Source organism: Perca fluviatilis, chromosome 1, assembly GCF_010015445.1.
Source record: "Perca fluviatilis chromosome 1, GENO_Pfluv_1.0, whole genome shotgun sequence".
Taxonomy (NCBI): Eukaryota; Metazoa; Chordata; class Actinopteri; order Perciformes; family Percidae; genus Perca; species Perca fluviatilis.
Window position 1 is genome coordinate 7,694,403 of NC_053112.1, and position 20,798 is coordinate 7,715,200.

Sequence of the window (20,798 nt, forward strand, 5' to 3'; positions counted from 1 at the left end):
GAGTTAACAGAATGAATGGCGATATTTCCCCAAATGGAACTTTTTTCTCCACTGATTTGCCAGTTAAGTCAGAGAGGGGAAATCACATAAAATTGAAATTATTTAAAAATAAATGAAAGATTCAAGAGAAAAAACCCTGACTGTAGGTTGTGTAACTGGGTTTCTGCAGTAGAACTCATCTCAGTATTAGATCGGTTAATCTTGGACTTTTCTTGTTCCTTTTACCTGCCATTCAACATTTTCTGCATGTCGAATATAACACAACATGACTAAACATCTAAAAATCTCACTAGCAGCCTCTGGTGGCCACCATCCTCAAATACACAACAACATGTGAAAGAGTAGCAGAGCAAACTGAGTACGGCTAAAAATGCAATGGTTGTCCTGAAGTTGTCCCTAAAACAATTTCCCTTGTGAAAACCTGCACATGCAAAGATCATTTTATGTATTGATCAGGAAGATATTAAAGGTTTAGTACAGAGCTATATCTACTGTATGTTCTGTGGGAATCACAAGAGGCCCCATGACTCTAATGTCACAAACAATACGATATTATTGTTATTTTAAACATATTGCAATATATTTATTACCTCTTTTTCCAAATGCTAATAAGGAAAACTGTTTTATCTAAAAAGATAAATTCCTGTGTTTGCTCATCTCACATTTTTGCTGCAAAATGGGATTGTCAAGCAGAACAACGGACCAACACATGTATTTAATAAAAGATTGATATTTGGCATCCGTATACAGATACAGTATTGCCACAGAAAATATTTGAATACTATGCTGTGTTGATTCCCCCCCCCCATCCCAATATCACCTCCAGGGAATCCTCCTATACCTGAGCTGCTGGGTGTGGTCTCTGTCTCTGGACTCCTCCTCCAACCCTCTTCGGACCCGGGTCTTGGTGTTGGCGTGCCTTGTCAGCGATGGCAGGATCTGGTGTTGCTCTGCGGCTGCATGAATTCAGAGAGCTTGAGGACTGCAGACAGCCAGATGACTTAAAGTGCTCATATAATGCTTTTGGGCTTTTTCCCTATTCTTTATTGTGTTATAAATCTTTTTTGTTCACGTTATAGGTTTACAAAGTGAAAAAGCCCAAAGTCCCCCCCAAAGGGACTTACCATCTCCAACAGAAACACTGTTCACCAACTGCTCCAAACAGCTCTATTGTAGTCCAGCCTTTACTTCAGAGACAGACGTGGTCACTTTGGAACACACGTTATAATGCGCCGCGCTTTGGCATGGCCGCGCCCTCATACTCTGCTTCTGACTGGCTAGTAGTCCTCACCTAGGTACTGTCAGGGCGCCCTCATACTCTGCTTCTGAGCTGGCTAGTAGTCCTTACCTAGGTACTGTCAGGGCACGCCCTCATACTCTGCTTCTGACTGGCTAGTAGTCCTTACCTAGGTACTGTCAGGGCACCCTCATACTCTGCTTCTGACTGGCTAGTAGTCCTTACCTAGCTACTGTCAGGGCAGCCCTCATACTCTGCTTCTGACTGGCTAGTAGTCCTTACCTAGCTACTGTCAGGGCACGCCCTCATACTCTGCTTCTGACTGGCTAGTAGTCCTACCTAGGTACTGTCAGGGCACGCCCTCATACTCTGCTTCTGACTGGCTAGTAGTCCTTACCTAGCCACTGTCAGGGCACGCCCTCAAACTCTGCTTCTGACTGGCTAGTAGTCCTTACCTAGCTACTGTCAGAGCACGCCCTCATACTCTGCTTCTGACTGGCTAGTAGTCCTACCTAGGTACTGTCAGGGCACGCCCTCATACTCTGCTTCTGACTGGCTAGTAGTCCTTACCTAGCTACTGTCAGGGCACGCCCTCAAACTCTGCTTCTGACTGGCTAGTAGTCCTTACCTAGCTACTGCGCATGTGCGTCTCCCAACAAATATGGAACAGAAGTGAGATGTCTCACTCTGTAGCTAAAACAGAGAGCTCAACACACAGGGTGAAAAGAGGAGCTGCAGCAATGTGCAAAACAAAAATATGGTGTTTTTTGAAAATTAAACCATGTAAAGCTATTCTGATATAACTTCTAAATACAATTATGAAACTGAAAATGAGCATAATATGAGCACTTTAACACCAAAGTGAGGAGTCAACTTTTCTTAAAAAAAATGATATTGAGTTTAGGGCTGAAACTAACATTTCAACAACAATTTCTACAAGCATTATTTTCAGGATTAATGGATTAGTTGTTGTTCTATAAAATGTCAGAAAATGGTGAAAAATGTGGATCAGTGTTTCCCAAAAAGCCCAAGACGACGTCCTCAAATGTCTTGTTTTGTACACAACTCAAAGATATTCAGTTTACTGTCACAGAGGAGAGAAGAAACTAGAACAATATTCACATTGTTCCCCCAGGCAGTCAAAGGCACAAACCCTCCTCTCAACCTCCTTCCTCTATAAAGACTTGTGTGCACTAAACCCCAAAAACTGGAAGTGCAATAACATTATGTATATAGTGCCACCTCATCGTGTTTATTTATCTTGATTGTTCTATTTTATTTTTTTAATTTTATATTTCTGTTTGTCTGTGATTTAACGGTCATATTGAGAGCTGCTAAACTGTGTTTCATTGTTGAAAACAATGACAATTAATATATTTTCTATTCTACATTTAAGAAGCTGGAAACAGAGAATCTTTCACATTTTTAATAAAAAATCACTCAAGCCGATTCACCGATTATCAAAATAGTTGGTGATTCATTTAGAGTTGATAACTAATTGAGTTTACTTTGACTTCTGTTACAAAAGTGGCGTGTGATGCGTGTATTCTGAGTAATGGGGACTTTGTACATTTACATTTTTGTATTCCTTTCTGTTACAGATCGTCTCGTCTGGGGAGAGATGTACGTGGATTGTATCCAGGACAGCTGGGTAGAGTCCATATTGTCCACTCAAAGGATTGTGGGTAAGGCTGTGTGCGAATCTCTCCTCAGTCTGCCAAAAACAATATTATACTTTCATACTCTTACTTACAAATGTATAAATCTTAAGTAAAATTTTTAATCACGGAAGACTTGTATCATGTGGAAGCGCTGACACTTTTGTTGTTATTATTTAGAATTCCTCATGGGGGCGACAGAAACTAAGCACTACAGCTTTAAAGAGGAAAGGCCAACTGTCCAAAATTTGAAGGGTTAATCCTCTGGGGATGATGAATGTGTTTGAAAAACTTGCAACGCACCATGCAGGCGCTTTGTTATGAACCATTCCTACATACTGTATAGCTGTGAAAAGTAATGCACTGTAATTTGTATTCATTCAACATATTTACCAATGTATACACCCCATTGACTGCTGGTGTATCAAACTGAGAAAAGGTTTGGCATAGGGAGGAGGTAAGGGTGGATGTTTGGGTCCTAAATCACAGGGCGTTCAAGCCAGGAGTACTATCTAAGGGGACCAGTGTTTTAATTCAAACCACAATCTTTTTTCTAATCTTTACTAGTCATTTTGGTGTTTAAACTTAACTGTCGTCGCAGCATGGCGGTCATCTGTTGTCGGCTAAAATGAACTGAAACAACTGTCACCTCCCGTTGCCCTGTATCTGTCTCACAGTCACCTTTTCTTGGCTAAATTTAACTGTAAAGGCCGCTTAATTTGACCCCTTATGTGACCGACAGTCGTCGTAATTTTGTAGGATATGAATCGTCAACTCATTCTCACTCCCATCTCGTGAAATGTGGATGCTTGGTCAGGTGCCTTTGGCGTTGTTTTTGACGCTAAAAGTGTCCTTTAGTGTCATATCTAAATCGCTTTATCTAAGCGCGCCGGGTCGGGACTTTTGGCGTCACTTTTGACGCAGGTTAGGTTAAGGAAAAGATCGTGGGTGGGCTTATAAAAGGTACGTTTCAGTGACACGCGGCGGGACAAGAACGGGACAGTTGGGTTTAGGAAAAGAAGAACGGGACAACCCATCCACCACCCCAGTCAACCTTCTTACTACTCAGTACCGTTGTCGCTCTTAAGGGCCGTTACAGAGTCAACGCATCGGTACGCATACGCGTCTGCAAGGCTACGCATCGCTACGCTTCGGCCGCCATTATGCGTCGATGCGTAGCCAAATGTGTCGTCCCAGTTTTTGATACGCGACGCGCACAATACTATGCGTTGTCGGTGGGGGCGACACTGCACGTATTGTACATTAAAAATATTGAATCAACATATCTGTGCAATTTCATCAAACATAGGACTATTGAGTCACATTTTTCGGTATGTATCAACGTTGTGTGTGTGTAGTCTATGCTGTGTGCCCTCCTCTAGAGGCGAGAGAGAGACCCAAATGTATCTATATATTTTTAAAACCTGCTAAACCATGTTTAAGCGACCTTTTATTAATGTATTGGTCAGTGCTACCCAATCGTAGCATACTGTACTGGTGGGGAAACACTCCAGCATCTGATAAAAAGAAATCAGCCAGACAGCTGCTCCCTGACGAGAGCCACTCTCCGGGAGGGTCTGGCTCTGCCGACCGAACCGACGTGGAAGCGCTCTGCTGCCCCCTGTTGGCGTTGGCGTTGTGTTCACGCATCGCCCGTGACGCTTCGGTCTACTTGCGTCCGCTGTTTAGACTATGAAAGGGAGCGCGTCGCTCGGCGTTGCTTGTTCGCGTTGCTTGTTCGCGTTGCTTGTTCGCGTTGCTCGCGTTGACTCTGTAACGGCCCTAATACAACGTCATCTTCAAGCATCGCGTAGCTGCTGCTCTGCCCGGTTGCGTTCTACACACACGCGCTTAAGGGGGATTTTTGGGTCGTATCTGACTGTACGTACACGCCGCCGCCGACTTGAGCTTCTAAAGATACCGGAAGTCATTCATTTTCAATGGAAGCTTCTCTCAGCTGAACAGCAGAACTAGAGTGGACAATGTTCAAAGTTTCCATTGCTGAAGCTGCGGCGAGGAGCTGTGGTCTTAGGGTCTTAGGTGCCTCAAGGGGCGGTAACCCACGAACACCGTGGTGGACACCGGTGGTCAGGGAAGCCGTCCGACTGAAGAAGGAGTCTTTCCGGGATATGTTATCCCAGAGGACTCCGGAGGCAGTTGCAGGGTACCGAAGGGCCCGAAGGGCTGCAGCCTCTGCCGTGAAAGAGGCAAAGCAGCGGGTGTGGGAGAAGTTTGGAGAAGACATGGAGAAGGACTTTCGGTCGGCACCAAAGTGCTTCTGGAAAAACTGTTCGCCACCTCAGGAGGGGGAAGGGGAACCACCAAGCTGTGTACAGTAAGGATGGGACACTGTTGACCTCAACTGAGGAGGTAATAGGGCGGTGGAAGGAGCATTTTGAGGAACTCCTGAACCGACTAATACCGCCTCTATGTTAGAGGCAGAGCTGGAGGATGACGGGGATTGTCGTCGATTTCCGGGCGGAAGTCACTGATGTAGTCAAACAACTCCACAGTGGCAAAGCCCCGGGATTGATGAGATCCGGTCCAGAAATGCTCAAGGCTCTGGGTGTGGAGGGCGCTTCCTGGTTGACACGCCTCTTCAACATTGCGTGGAAGTCTGGAACAGTGCCAAAGGAGTGGCAGACGGGGTGGTGGTTCCCCTTTTTAAAAGGGGACCAGAGGGTGTGGCCAATTACAGGGTATCACACTTCTCAGCCTCCCTGGGTAAAGTCTACTCCAAGGTGCTGGAAAGGAGGGTCCGGCCGATAGTCGAACCTCAGGTTGAGGAGGAACAAGCGGATTCCGTCCCTGGTCGTGGAACAACGGACCAGCTCTTCACTCGCAAGGATCCTGGAGGGGGCCTGGGAGTATGCCCAACCGGTCTACATGTGTTTTGTGGATTTGGAGAAGGCGTGAGCGACGGGTCCCCGGGAGATACTGTGGGAGGTGCGCGGGAGTATGGGGTGAGGGGGTCTCTACTCAGGGCCATCCAATCTCTGTACGACAAGTGCGAGAGCTGTGTCCGGGTTCTGGCAGTAAGTCGGACTCGTTTCAGGTGAGGGTTGGCCTCCGCCAGGGCTGGCCGCTTTGTCACCAATCCTGTTTGTAATATTTATGGACAGGATATCGAGGCGTAGTCGGGTGGGGAGGGGTTGCGGTTCTCGTGGGCTGGGGATCTCATCGCTGCTCTTTGCAGATGATGTGGTCCTGATGGCATCATCGGCCTGCGACCTTCAGCACTCACTGGATCGGTTCGCCGGTGTGTGAAGCGGTTGGGATGAGGATCAGCACCTCTAAATCGGAGGCCATGGTTCTCAGCAGGAAACCGATGGAATGCCTTCTCCAGGTAGGGAATGAGTCCTTACCCCAAGTGAAGGAGTTCAAGTACCTTGGGGTTTTGTTCGCGAAAGTGAGGGGACAATGGAGCGGGAGATTTGTCGGAGAATCGGCGTAGCGGGTGCGGTATTACATTCCATCTATCGCACCGTTGTGACGAAAAGAGAGCTGAGCCAGAAGGCAAAGCTCTCGACCGCCGGTCAGTTTCGTTCCTACCCTCACCTATGGTCATGAAGGCTGGGTCATGACCGAAAGAACGAGATCCAGGGTGCGAACCGCAAATGGGTTTCCTCAGGAGGGTGGCTGGCGCCTCTCCCTTAGAGATAGGGTGAGAAGCTCAGTCATCCGTGAGGATCTCGAGGATAGAGCCACTGCTCCTGCGTCGAAAGGAGCCAGTTGAGGTGGTTCGGGCATCTGGTGAGGATGCCCCTGGCCTCCCTAGGGAGGTGTTCCAGGCACGTCCAGCTGCGGGGAGGCCTCGGGGAAGACCCAGGACTAGGTGGAGGGATTATATCTCCAACCTGGCCTGGGAACGCCTCGGGATCCCCCAGTCGGAGCTGGTTAATGTTGCTCGGGAAAGGGAAGTTTGGGGTCCCCTGCTGGAGCTGCTCCCCCCGCGACCCGACACCGGATAAGCGGACGAAGATGGATGGATGGATGGGCTTCTCTCAGCTGCAAGGAGCGGCAAATCTGTCGGCGTTGCGTTTTGGGCGTTTTGAGCGTCAATCCGAAAGTTGAAAGTGAGTCAACTTTATTGTAATGAGCTATGACGCGGTTCAGCAGCAAGCAGCGGCAAATGCCAGCAACCAATCGGAATATAGATGTCCTTCGCGCTGGCTGATTCCCGGAGCAACGCGTTCTCATTCCGAACTCGTAAAATAAGTACGTTTGGTCAGTGTCCCAAAGGCACCCTTCGACGTATTTGTGTAACGTACTGGGGAGAGCCGCAGTTGGATGAGATTTAGCGAGTGGTATGTAAGGGGAAATTTGCGGAAGGATGGTAGTTGGGTAAAACACCGGACTTTCACTCAGGACACTCGGGTTCGCGCCCCGCGTGTGGCGTTTTGTTTCCGTGTCTCCGGTGTGTGTTTCCCGGCTTTTGAGGCGTCCTTTCCCCGTTGTTTTTCTCGTAAACCCAACCTCCAACAGATTCCATTATTGTCGCGCTTCACCCGTCCCGACCAAGCGCGTCAAAAGGGACGAAAAAGGGACGGCAATAGTGGCGACCAAGCACGTTTACATGAGACGCTAAAGGAGACTTTTAACGTCAAATAAGAACGAGAAAGGCTCCTGACCGAACGTCCTTATTTTACGAGTTGGGTGTGAGAATGTGTTGCCCGGAGAAACATGCGATGTAAACTTTCGTTCCTACAAAAACATTAGCTCCGTGAAAATGGAGGAAAAGCTCATAATCGCTGTTGCTGGGTTGCCCTATCATTTATGATATGACGTTGTTTGCGTATACTGGTCGTTAACGTTACCTGCCGGTCACATGGTCTCTAAACAGTCCTCTCACGGTGAAGTCCTGCACGGGTCAACAGCTGGCAGCTGCTCGCTCTGCCTGCATTCTGCTGCGGTTCAGCGGCTAACGAGCGAGCTAACAGACACCGCCGCGACCAACAAACAATACAAGTTCTGTCCTTATATATGTAATTTATAAAAGGTTTCTAGTGTCAGCGTACTGGCCGTGCAGTGGCTGCTTGTGCTTTTTCTTCAATTGCGTGTTGAACATGATCGAAGAACGCTGCCACGTCAGAGCGGCCAAAGCGTCAAACAGCTTCCCCGAACTTTCTGACAAGCGTCCTTGATAGGGCGGCTAGAGCTTCTTTGCAGCTCAAGTCGGCGGCGGTGTGAACGTACAGTGACGCTGACAGCCGCTGCCCAAGCGTCCATATTTTACGAGTTACGAGTTCAGAGCGAGAATGGGTTGGAATTGTTGTGCGTACGTTTTCAAACGATATCATACAAACCTGTTCGTGAGAATGCGATGCATTATGGCTGCTAATTTCTATTTAACCCTTGCATTGTCTTCCCGTCGACCATGCAACTTTTAGTTTTTCCGGGTCAAAAATTTTTGGTCTTCTTTTTTGACACTTTTTTCCCGATGTTTTCGTCACTTTTGTTTGATGTTTTTTAAGGTCCTCCCAAAGTTTTCGTCATTTTTTGCCAAGGTTTTTTGTCAATATTTCCCACGTTTTTTGAAGCTTTTTCTGACATCTTTGTCACTTTTTCCCCGCGTTCTTTTATCAATGTTTTTCAATCAAATGCTTTTAAAGTTTAACAAAACACCCAAATTCAATAAAAGTAGTGAACTGATCCTTTATTTAACTAGTGAAGAGCGTTGTACGAAACAATCCACTTTATTTGTTTTTGACAATTTGGTTAAAAAGAAACCCAAATTTCTGATATAGAAACTTTTTGAAAATGGACAAGGACAACAGGGGGTTAATTGAAATAGCAGAATAAATGTTCTGGTTATCTGGCCAGCAGTTGTTTCAATACTGTATCTTGTGTTGGACAGACAGAAGAAGTCTAAAAACATGTCTACATGTCATTTTGATAACAATCAGACTAAAATACTCCACTTTGACTCTCAACATGCTGCAGCTACAGTGTTCCCGGTGGACCCTCTCGGTCCCTCCGCGAGTCCCCTGACCCTCCGTGTGGAAACTACCAGCAGAGTTTTGACGTCCGCACCCTGAGAGCGCTGTCTGTCCTCCGTCAGTGCCCGGCTGTCCCGGAACAGCGCCCCCCTCAGACGGCCTACCAGGAGCACTTTCAGTCTCCTCTCTTTCCGCGGTAGTTCAGCACCATGTGCTGTCAATGACAGATGAGGATGGAAACGGGCTGTGAATGAACCTTCCCCAGTGGGTCTGGTGTCAACCTGGCTAGCTAAAATTAACTTTTTTTAAAGAAATAAAAGACAGTTCAGAGGAGGTTCAAGCTCAAAAAGGGTTCTCATGTGTCATGTCTTGTCTGACTTCCTGTCGCCTCCTTCGTGATCGTGCGCCCGGCCCTGACCTGTCTCACCTGTTCATCCTCTACCTCTTTATTTTAGTCTGGTGTTCTCGTGTTTCATCTGTCTGGCTCTCAGTGTGTCTTCCTATTGTTTAATTTCCTCCAGTGTATTTGTATTTTCTTTTGTTGCCTGCTAGTTTCTTTGTTGTCTTTTATTTGGATTCAGATTTTTGTCATTAAAGCTGGCTTTGTGTTCTATCAATGAGTCTACTGACTGTCCTCCCTTTTGAACTCTCAAACTCTGACAGTATACAGTCAAATGAAGAGCAAAACAATCATTTTGAGCTTTTAAGTCAGTCATCACCATTTGTAAAACTCTGAGAAACAAGTAACTTACTTAAAATATGAAATTAATTTGTGGTGACGGCGCATTCATGTGCCCCTCGGACGGTCCGAGATTTCGAGTTCGGTGTGTTCACGTGCTCTCAATCGGGAAAACCGGAAATTTATTCTTCAGTACAGGGGCAAGTTCAAGCTCAAAAAGGTGCGTTTGTGATAAACTGAAGGATGAAGGGTTCCTCTATGTGTTGAGAAAATTCTCCTCCTTCTTAAGCTAAATAAACTCTTTAAAAAGTATCTAGGATCAGCTGGAAAATGCATCGTCACAAAGCTGAAAACAGGGCTGTTTTTCTTACACCATGAAAAGATTAAAAACTTTTTAGAGATACGTGGTTCTCACAGGACAGCTTAACTACTTTAGGAACAGCTGGCCAGTGTACCTGAGTTCCTGCCGAGACACCAGTGGGTGGGTCCCTTCACTCCGCGAGCACCGATTGGTTTCTTTGCTGCGTTGCCTTCTTTTGTTTGACACCGACAACATTTGGCATGCATCTCCCACCTGTGTTGCGGCTGGTCGTAACATCTCTCTGATACAATGAATGAAATTAAGTACTAAAAATCGTAATTTATTATGAATGTAATCATATACAATATTTTGTAATGAGTAGTCTGGGGCATTCTAACAGAGAGGTAGCCAAAATAACTGAATCAAGTAAACATGTCTTAGGAAAAATATAAAAAATGAAATAAAGGAATACGCCACCGTTTGTTGAAATAGTTCTTATCACGGTCTCCCCTGGCTGTAGATAGGTGGGCCAACGCATTGTTTGTCTCAGTGCAAGTGATTAGGTTTTTTTTTTTGTCTTTTGTTGGCTCACTTTTACTCACAACATGCTAACCGGCAACATAGGATTCCATTCACTACGCTAAGCTAACTAGCGGCGGCGCTGTTGCACCAGACTAAAATGATGCATGCACAAAAAATGCGTTGGCCCACCTATCTACAGCTAGGGGAGACCGGGATGAGCCCTATTTCAACAAACGGTGGCGTATCCCTTTAAGCCCCTCTGCGTCTGCTTTTCAACACTTTATGCAAAGCCTATCAGATCCGCCCCCTTTGGAGAATTTCCTCAGTTACGTAGGGAAAGGATTGTCATTTTCAAAGATTCCTTTTGAAATATGAGACCATTTTCATTGTGAACTTTGTGCGTCAGACCTCATGGGAAGATGCATGATGTGTGTTCACTTCCCATGCATTTGTTTGAATCATGTTACAGCAAAAAAATAACCAAACTATACAAACCGGTTAGTCTTCTCCTGCCATCTGGCTCAGTGTGGGGCAAACACTCTGACACAGTCTGTCTGCTGGTTTTCATGCACGAGTTGTTTATTTAGTTACTGTACGTACACACCGCCGCTGTAGTGCCACTTGGCCGGCCATGACAAAACACTAATGTACTTAAATATCCGGGGTCCCACATTTCTAAGATTTTTCTTAAAATTAGGAGTGTTTTAATCCAAACTACGATCTTTTGTCTAAACTTAACGAGTCGTTTCAGTGCCTAAACTTATTGCAGCATGCTGCTCACTTTTTCTGGCTAAACTCCACTACCATCCACGGCCCCTGAAAGGGAGCGTCATCTGACGGTGCCTGTACCTGCCTCGCAGTCACCTTTTGGCGGCTAAACAACTGCCGCAGGCAGCCGGCGTCCTGGAGCTCTGTAGCGGCTAAATACAACCAGCAACTGCTGCAGGGTGATATATTGCTGAAATTAAAATTTAAACATTATTAAAATGCTGGAAAGTTGGCTTCTTGACCATTTTTTCTTATGAATAAAAATAATGAATAGTTGTTTGAAATACAGCATGTTATCTTGACTAAAATATAGCATTAAACATTTATTTCAACATTTATCTTAAGTTACTTTTTTTTTTAAGAAAGTTGTCGGGCGCCTGGGTAGCTCACCTGGTAGAGTGCGCGCCCATATATAGTGGTTCACTCCTCGATGCAAAGGCCGCAGGTTTGACACCGACCTGCGGCCCTTTGCTGCATGTCGTTTCCCCCTCTCATGTCTTCAGCTGTCCTATAAAAAAATAAAGTCCTCAAATGACCAAAAAATAATCTTGAAAAAAAAGAAAATTACAGTGGGGAAAAAAAATGGGAAATACTTTCTTTTTATGATCCACAGAAAGATGTATCCATATCCAGTTTAAATCTTTGTAGCACAAGTTTAGCCCTGTTAATCCTATTAAATAGTCTGAGTTTCCAAGTTTGGAAGTCGACTTCACATGCTCTCAAGTTGGAAAGTTTTTGTTTTTTAAGATGGTCTTTTCCGCCTTTATTTTGACAGGGCAGCTAGGTGTGAAAGGGGGGACAGAGAGAGGGGGGGGAAGACATGCATACTGAAATTGTCTCAGGTCGGATTCGAACCCTGGACCTCTGCGCCTGCTCTACCCACTGAGCCAACCCGGCCACGGAAAGTTGTTTTTAACATTAGATAAGCTGGTGATATATTGCTGAAATTCTTCTTGACCATTTTTCTTATGAATGCGCAATTTCCAAAAATAATAAATAGCTGTATGATATACAGCATGTTATCTTAACTAAACTGCAGCATTAAACATATTTATTTCAACATTTAATATCTTGAAAGACTCTCCTTAAGCTTGTTGTTGATACAGTATTGATCACAAACTGTCGATGCTTCCTCTACACATTAAATACCAAAAATCATCTTGATGAAGGGACAGTAACGTCATTGTGTAATATGTGTAAAAAAATTGTTAGAGTATAGATCACTACGTGATGATCACTACACATAGCCAGACCTGCTGTGACATCACTCCCTTACTGTAATCATCAACGACATCATCATCGAGATCATCGGCAGTTTACAGAACATATTTCTCTCCAGTGACTGCAAAACTACAGTGCACAATGGGTAATGACCCCACTGATCTCAGGCTTATAGAGTCTTTGGTTATAACTTTTGATTTCAAGGCAGGACTGTAGTCAAGACCCACTTAATCAAGTCCAAAAAAGTGAAGGGAAAAAATTTGATAAAAACAAACCAACCTGTGTGGGTGTGTAAGATGAGGCCGTGTCCGTGCGAAGAAACAATACTCACGTGTTGAGTTGTGACATGATAAGCACCTGTTTGTCCCTAACTGGGGTCATCTTACAGGGTGTTCAAGGCATTACGTGATTAACATCATGAGTTTGCAGAATGTGACAGCTAACCAGTCAGACAGCCTCGCTGATCTTCCACCATCACTGCAGGAACAGCAACGTGCACTATATCACTGTTTTTCTCAATCACTTTGGCCCAATCCTCAAATCACTATTAAACTTTGTCAAACTATATATGACTATTAATATGAACATTAGGTCAGTTGTTAACATCACTATAGTCATGTATTATTGCTTTGGTACTAAATGCACCAAGTGAGCCCTGCAGATCCAAATAGTTTGCAATTATTTGCTATTGAATCATATAACTCCCAAATGCAACTATACACATGTTCATTGTGTAAATCCATACATGCAAAATAGAGCAACCAACAATCACAATAACCTGTCACATATATATTAGATACATAATAGTAATGTGGTGGTGTTTTAAAAGTTGTCAGATGGATAGACGTAGGCTGTAGGGGGAACAATAACATTTCCTTAAAATTTAAAGCAACCAAACACAAGCAGGTGACAGGTGAGGATGTCACAGCAGATAGTTGTAAGGGGAGGGGGGGGGGGGGCTGCGTCATGCCAAAGGTTTTTCCCTCGTTGCATTGCAAGAGAGGATATCAGGTGTTGTTGTCAGACAGAGAGGAGAGATTGGATGACCCATGAGGTTGATACATTTGCAGCATATTGTCTTTTCTCTTGCACATCTTGTACAACAGTTCCTGATTATTTTATTGTTGTATATCTTTTTTTCTGTATAAGCTTCCTTTGTGCATTTGTGGTTGGCTGGTGTGTACATACATTGAACAAGTACAGTGTGTGTGCCATGTCTGACATCATTACTCTTCAGCTGCCTCAATAAACAATGCTAGCAACTGGACTATATTCCATAGGGTAACTATCACCCTGCTCTAAACTTTAAGGAAATTGTATTGTTCCCCATACAGCCTACGGCTATCTATCTGACAACTTTTAAAACAACACCACATTAATATTATGTATCTAATATATATGTGACGGGTTATTGTGATTGTTGGTTGCTCTATTTTGCATGTATGGATTTACACAATGAACATGTGTATAGTTACATTTGAGAGTTATATGATCCAATAGCAAATAAATGGAAACTATTTTGATCTGCAGGGCTCACTCAAAGCAATAATAAATGACTATAGTCATGTGAACAACTGACCTGATGTTCATATAAATAGTCATATATAGTTTGACAAAGCTTAATAGTCATTTGACGATCTTGCCAAAGCGATTGACAAAAATTGTATAATAAAACATGTGTAAAGTAACTAAAGATTTAATGGATAACATGTACATTTAGTACTGTACTTGAGTGGATGTACTTAGTTACATTACAGCACTGGACCTGATGCATGTGGTTGTTGTTTGAGCTGGTAAAAGATGCCAGTGTTGTAGTACTTGAGCAACACTTCCTTAGGAACTGCTGGCCAGTGTACCTGAGTTCCTGCCGAGACACCAGTGGGCGGGTCCCGTCACTCCGCGAGCACTGATTGGTTTCTTTGCTGCGTTGCCTTCTTTTGTTTGACACCGACAACACGCGTCACATTAACCTCTGCATCCATGCACTCTCACCGATACTGACCTTAACACCTCATTGTTATAATTCACTGTAACTTGCTTTAATACATTTCAGTTATTTAATCACTGAGTTTGGCCCACCTGTGTTGTGGCCGGTCGTAACATCTATCTGATACAAGACAAAAACAAGCATTTTCATTTATAAAAAAGTTATCGTACACATCAAACTTCAAAAGTGAGTTTCAGTCAAGAAATAAATGAAATTAAGTACTAAAAATTTTAATTTATTATGAATGTAATCATATACAGTGTTTTGTAGTAGAGTAGTCTGGTGCATTCTAACAGAGAGGTAGCCAAAATAACTGAATCAAGTAAACATGTCTTAGGAAAAATATCAAAAATATACTTAAGCTCCCCCCTTTGGAGAATTTCCTCAGTTACGTAGGGAAAGTATTGTCATGTTAAAAGATTCCTTTTGAAACTTGAGACCATTTTCATTGTCAGTGTCAGACCTCATGGGAAGATGCATGATGTGTGTTCACTTCCCATGCTTTTGTTTGAATCATGTTACAGCAAAAAAATAACTAAACTATACAAACCGGTTAGTCTTCTCCTGCCATCTGTGTGTATCAGAATGCAGGAAATGAAGTCTTTGATCCTCAAAATAACCCCCCACTTTGATATGACCTCAGGAACAATCAGGAGGTTGGAGAAAGAGCACAGGTGTCAAACTCAAGGCCCGCAGGCCAATCCCAAATTTGAATCCGGCATGTATATCAATTTAAGTTACATCAATACATTTTGGCCCGCCTAGTTGTGGGCGCCAAACCAAAAAGACCAGAAACTGTTTTTCAAACTGCAATTACACAACACTTGGAGCAGAATTTGCCAACTTTAAGACTCAGAAATTCCCCCAGAAGCAGAAAGTTTTCATATTTCATAGTTTCATAGTAAAGACCGAGTTAATCAAGTCCAGAAAAGTGAAGGGAAAAAAGGTGATAAAAACAAACCAACCTGTGTGGGTGTGTAAGATGAGGCCGTGTCCGTGCGAAACAATACTCACGTGTTGAGTTGTGACATGATAAGCACCTGTTTGTCTCTAACTGGGGTCATCTTACAGGGTGTTCAAGGCATTACGTGATTAACATCATGAGTTTGCAGAATGTGACAGCTAACCAGTCAGACAGCCTCGCTGATCATTCATCATCACTGCAGGAACAGCAACGTGCACTATATCACTGTTTTTCTCAATCACTTTGGCCCAATCCTCAAATCACTATTAAACTTTGTCAAACTATACATGACTATTAATATGAACATTAGGTCAGTTGTTAACATCACTAGTCATGTATTATTGCTTTGGTACTAAATGCACCAAGTGAGGCCTGCAGATCAAAATAGTTTGCAATTATTTGCTATTGAATCATATAACTCTCAAATGCAACTATACACATGTTCATTGTGTAAATCCATACATGCAAAATAGAGCAACCAACAATCACAATAACCTGTCACATATATATTAGATACATAATAGTAATGTGGTGTTGTTTTAAAAGTTGTCAGATGGATAGACATAGGCTGTAGGGGGAACAATACAATTTCCTTAAAATTTAGAGCAACCAAATGCAAGCAGGTGACAGGTGAGGATATCACAGCAGATAGTTGTAAGGGGAGGGTGGGGAAGGCTGCGTCATGCCAAAGGTTTTTCCCTCGTTGCACTGTTTGTCCCTAACTGGGGTCATCTTACAGGGCGTTCGAGGCCTTACGTGATTAACATCATGAGTTTGCAGAATGTGACAGCTAACCAGTCAGACTGCCTCGCCGATCTTCCATCATCACTGCAGGAACAGCAACGTGCACTATATCACTGATGCGTCATGCCAAAGGTTTTTCCCTCGTTGCACTGCAAGGGAGGATATCAGGTGTGATGTCGATGACATGTTGTGGCCAGACAGAGAGGAGAGATTGGATGACCCATGAGGTTGATACATTTGCAGCAATTTTTCTTTTCTCTTGCACATCTTGTACAACAGTTCCTGATTACGTTGTTGTTGTTGTTGTTTTTTTTGTGTATTTGTGGTTGGGTGGTGTGTACATACATTGAACAAGTACAGTGTGTGTGCCATGGCTGACATCAATACTCTTCAGCTGCCTCAATATACAATGTTAGCAACTGGACTATATTCCATAGGGTAACTATCACCCTGCTCTAAATTGTGAGGAAGTTGTATTGTTCCCCATCTAGCCTTACAAAAGAAAAGAAAAAAAAAAAAAAAAAAAAATCAGGAATTACACCTTGCCTAGTCGCTTTCCTCTAATTCTTAGTGCTGAGGTCAGCTAGCTGAGGTTAGCTGAGGTGTTGCTGTGCTTTTCCATAGGTCTATAGTTGATGACTTGGCTTTGTTAATCCTTACTGTAGAGAGCTCAAGCATAATTATGTCCAGAAAATACGCCAACCACTGTTTTAACAAAAAGCAGAAAATGGGAGGGGGGCAGCTTGAGCTATCATTTTCTTGGTCGTGGTTGATCCAGCTAGCCAAATTTTCTTCTGTCTCCCAAGTAGGTGTAGTTTAGCGTCGTCGTTAAGTAACAGAGCAATTGGGTCAGCAGGAATGCAACATCCTATCACATCAGATATTATTGATGTTGTTTTATTCCAAAACTCCTGCACCTGTTCACACTGCCAGGCCATGTGCAGGAAAGTTTGAGTTTGTTCAGGTTGGCAAAATGTGCAATATGGAGTAGGAATGGCTTTAGAGACGTATCTCTTCTGAGGAGTCCAATATGTCCTATGGCATATGTTGAAGTGGATCTGCTGGTGATTTGGGTTCTTGGAACAGTGGGAACTGTTATCCCAAACTGTCTCCCAATTAATTACGTTCCCCTCAAGGCTCAGCTCTCGCTCCCATTTCTTTACTATTGGGAGTTCTCCTTCGGATACTTGCATCAATTTAGCATAAATCCTGGACTCTAATCCTCTCACAGGCGAATCAACAAGCCATTTAATGATTGGGTGTGGTTGTCAAGATTGTTCCCCCATGGCACTCCATAACATTTTAGGGCTGATCTTAAGCGAAGATAAGGGAAGAAGGATGTCCTAGGGACCTCAAAGCTAGCGCTCAAGTCTTCAAAACTTAACATACCTTCCTCATTGAATAGCTGGTCTAGAGCATAAATACCATTACCTCTGTCACTCCACTGGTTATAAACAAAGGGTCTGTTACCAGACATTAAGTGTATGTTGTGCCAAATTGGGGTCTTCAAATGCCACTTATTGGTCTAGTGTAGTTGCTCCTCGACTTGTTTAAAGTTGGTCAATGTGTGGGTGATAATAGGCAAGCATACACTTTTTGGGACACACACCTGTAAAGGCAAGGTCTTGCAGTCTTGGACTTCCAGTGAAGTTTTGCTCCATTTCTCTCCATGGGACTGTAGATGAGGGGTCCATCCACACACTGAGGGCCCGTAGCTGAAAAGCTCTGTTGTACACTTTAAGGTTGGGGAGGGCCAGGCCTCCCGTGTTTGTGGTACGTTGCAGGGTAGAGTATTTTAGCCTACGTTGTTTGTTATTCCAAATATACTGCCCAATTACAGTATCAAGTTTCTTCAAGAAATGTATTGGTGGGGGTAAGGGGATCATTGTACTTAAGAAATTCACACGAGGAACTATGTTAATTTTAATGACAGTAATCCTGGACTGTAGCGATGCAGGTAGCGCAGACCAATTGGCCAGATCTCTTTGAACACTACATAGTATAGTTTCATAGTTGTCCTGGACAACTCGCTGTAGCGATGCATGAATGGTGATGCCCAAATATGTAATTTTGCTTTGGGTTGGTATTGTATCACTAATAGCTGATGTCACCTGTCCGTTGTTCAACAGAAGAAAATTTGATTTATTCCACGTTAGCCAGAGATTGAGCCAAATTCGTGAACGATCTTAAAGGGGTGATAGAATGCAAAACCGATTTTACCCTGTCATAGTTGAATAATGACAGTTCGGTGGGTAAATAGGACATACATAGAAGCTCAAAATCCCATTGACACCCCTTTACTATGAAAATCTCATATTTTGAAACTGCCGCTGAAAACGGGCGAATCTCAACAAAGCTGGAAGTTGACGTCAACCTCCCAAAAACCGGAACCTTTGTCAGCCCATGGGTGTATTAAGAGAACGGTCACGCCCCAACATTTACATAGGCTACACAACTGACCTGAGATCAGGTAGTCTTCTGAATCTAGCTAGGTCACGCAGATCTCTGCTATTCCATTACAAAATTCACTTCTGAAACTTTTTTATGCGAGAAATCAACTATGTAAAGCTCAAATATGGGCCGCTTTATGAAAATGGATGGCTAATTGCAACTTTTGTCCGACTGTGTGTCGGAGTTCAGCGTCGGTTCTCCCTGTGTAACTGCCTCGCCGCCCGGCCTGCCTTCCTTCACAGACCCCGGCCTGCTGTGAGGTACTTGGAGCTGCGTCACGACTGGCAGCCCACAGCACTCCATATCCGCGCAAAGTCACCGTCTCTTGGGCTAATGACAACCAAATGCCCCTGCCCTGACAGAGCTCCAGGGCCTGCAACTCCCCTCTTCCTGCTAGCTAAATGCCCGGTGTATGTGAGTGAGAGCGCGGTCAGCGAACTTGTTACGCCAGCAATCTCTTACCACAGGTTTCAGTTAATCTTTTAATGTGTGTAATTATAATGTGTTGAGTTATTTAGCTAAACAAACGATTGGGGAAATAAACGCCGCTTGTCCGCAAGTCCCATTGATAGAGCCTGCGGCTGGATGGAGCTCTATCAATGAGAGCTAGCTAGCTAGCCTCCTCTTAGAATTCCTCTGAAATTCACAAATATTCATTAACTTGAAATCGGACACCGTTGTTAACTTTATAAGACATAGTTAGATGTTCTATACGTGGCGTGACGAAATTCAAACTGTAAATATAGCTACTCGGAATGACGCCGAAAATGAAGCTAACTATCCGTGACTTGTAGCTACACAGGTAGCTAGGATTGAAGGGACAGTTGCAGCTAACGGAAGCCCTACTCTTCACAAATATTAATTAATTTGAAATCGGACACCGTTGTTAACTTTATAAGACATTTAGCTATATTTTGTATACGTGCCGTGACGAAATTCAAACTTTAAATATACTCGAATTACGACCAAAAATAAAGCTAACTATCCGTGATTTGTAGCCACACAGGTAGCTAGGATTGAAGGGACAGTTGCAGCTAACGGAAGCCCTACTCTTCACAAATATGCATTAATTTAAAATCGGACACCGTTGTTAACTTTATAAGACATAGTTAGATGTTCTATACGTGGCGTGACGAAATTCAAACTGTAAATATACTCGGAATGACGCCGAAAATGAAGCTAACTATCCGTGATTTGTAGCTACAAATCTACATCCAGCCGCAGGCTCTATCAATGGGACTCGCGGACAAGCAGCGTTTATTTCCCCAATCGTTTGTTTAAATAACTCAACACATTATAATTACACACATTAAAAGATTAATTGAAACCGGTGGTAAGAGATTGCTGGCGTAACAAGCTCGCTGACCGCGCTCTCACTCACATACACGGGCCATTTAGCTAGCAGGAAGATGGGAGTTGCAAGCCCTGGAGCTCTGTCAGGGCAGGGGCATGTGGTTGTCATTAGCCCAAGAGACGGTGACTTTGCGCAGGTATGGAGTGCAGTGGGCTGCCAGCTCCAAGTACCTCAGAGCAGGCCGGGGTCTGTGAAGGAAGGAAGGCAGGCCGGGCGGCGAGGCAGCAACACAGGCAGCAGGGGCCTAATTAAGGGCCTAATAAAATAGCATTCGGGCAATTTTCAGCCCAACCAATCCTATTAGGAGACCTTAAGGAACAGTGTAAAATACCCTATATAATCATTCTATCACCCCTTTAAGAATTGTTGGGACAGAGTCCTCAAGGTCAGATATGTACAGCAAAACATCATCTGCAAATAACGATATTGAGTTGTTACTGGATTTAATCTGGACATTACATATTTTATTTTGCCTTATGGCTTGGGCTAACGCTTCAAGAGAGATCGCAAATAGCATGGGAGATAGCGGGCATCCCTGTCTCGAGCCCCGCGATGGGGAAAGGCTGTGAGTGTAGGCCATTGGTTGAGACTATGGCTGTGGGATTGGCATATAAAGTACGTACCATGTCAATGAATTTGGCTCCCAAACCAAGCCTCTCCTTTACTTGCCACAGGTAGTTCCACTCTAGGCGGTCAAAAGCCTTTTCCGCGTCCAGTGATAAAACTGCTGCCGTTGTTCCCATTTCCTGTTTAATTTTGAAGTCTCTTTGTTCCCTTATGTGTTGTCTCGTTTTACTTCCTGTCTTTTGGTTTTCCCGCCTTTGTGATTGTCTGATGTCTTTCACCTGTTCACCAGCTCTTGTGTCACCTGCCCCTTGTTATCCCTCGTTTACTTGTGTATTTAGTCCCTGCGTTTTCTGTGTCTGTTGGTGGATTGTCTTTTGTCGGCGGGCCTTGTGTTTCTATTCCTGTG

The 20,798-nt window shown here is 43.9% G+C and overlaps 1 protein-coding gene across 1 annotated transcript in view; it reads left to right on the forward strand.

Moving 5' to 3' along the window:
- The window catches only part of LOC120570741 (uncharacterized protein C1orf100-like), a 10,247-nt gene extending 818 nt beyond the window's left edge, over positions 1-9,429 (forward strand). Inside the window, exons 2-4 of the mRNA XM_039819288.1 lie at positions 827-1,006; positions 2,839-2,922; positions 8,839-9,429. Coding sequence (XP_039675222.1) covers positions 930-1,006; positions 2,839-2,922; positions 8,839-9,034 — 357 coding nt within the window. The 5' untranslated portion in view covers positions 827-929 and the 3' untranslated portion in view covers positions 9,035-9,429. The remainder of the gene's footprint in view (positions 1-826; positions 1,007-2,838; positions 2,923-8,838) is intronic.
- Positions 9,430-20,798: the final 11,369 nt, after the last annotated feature.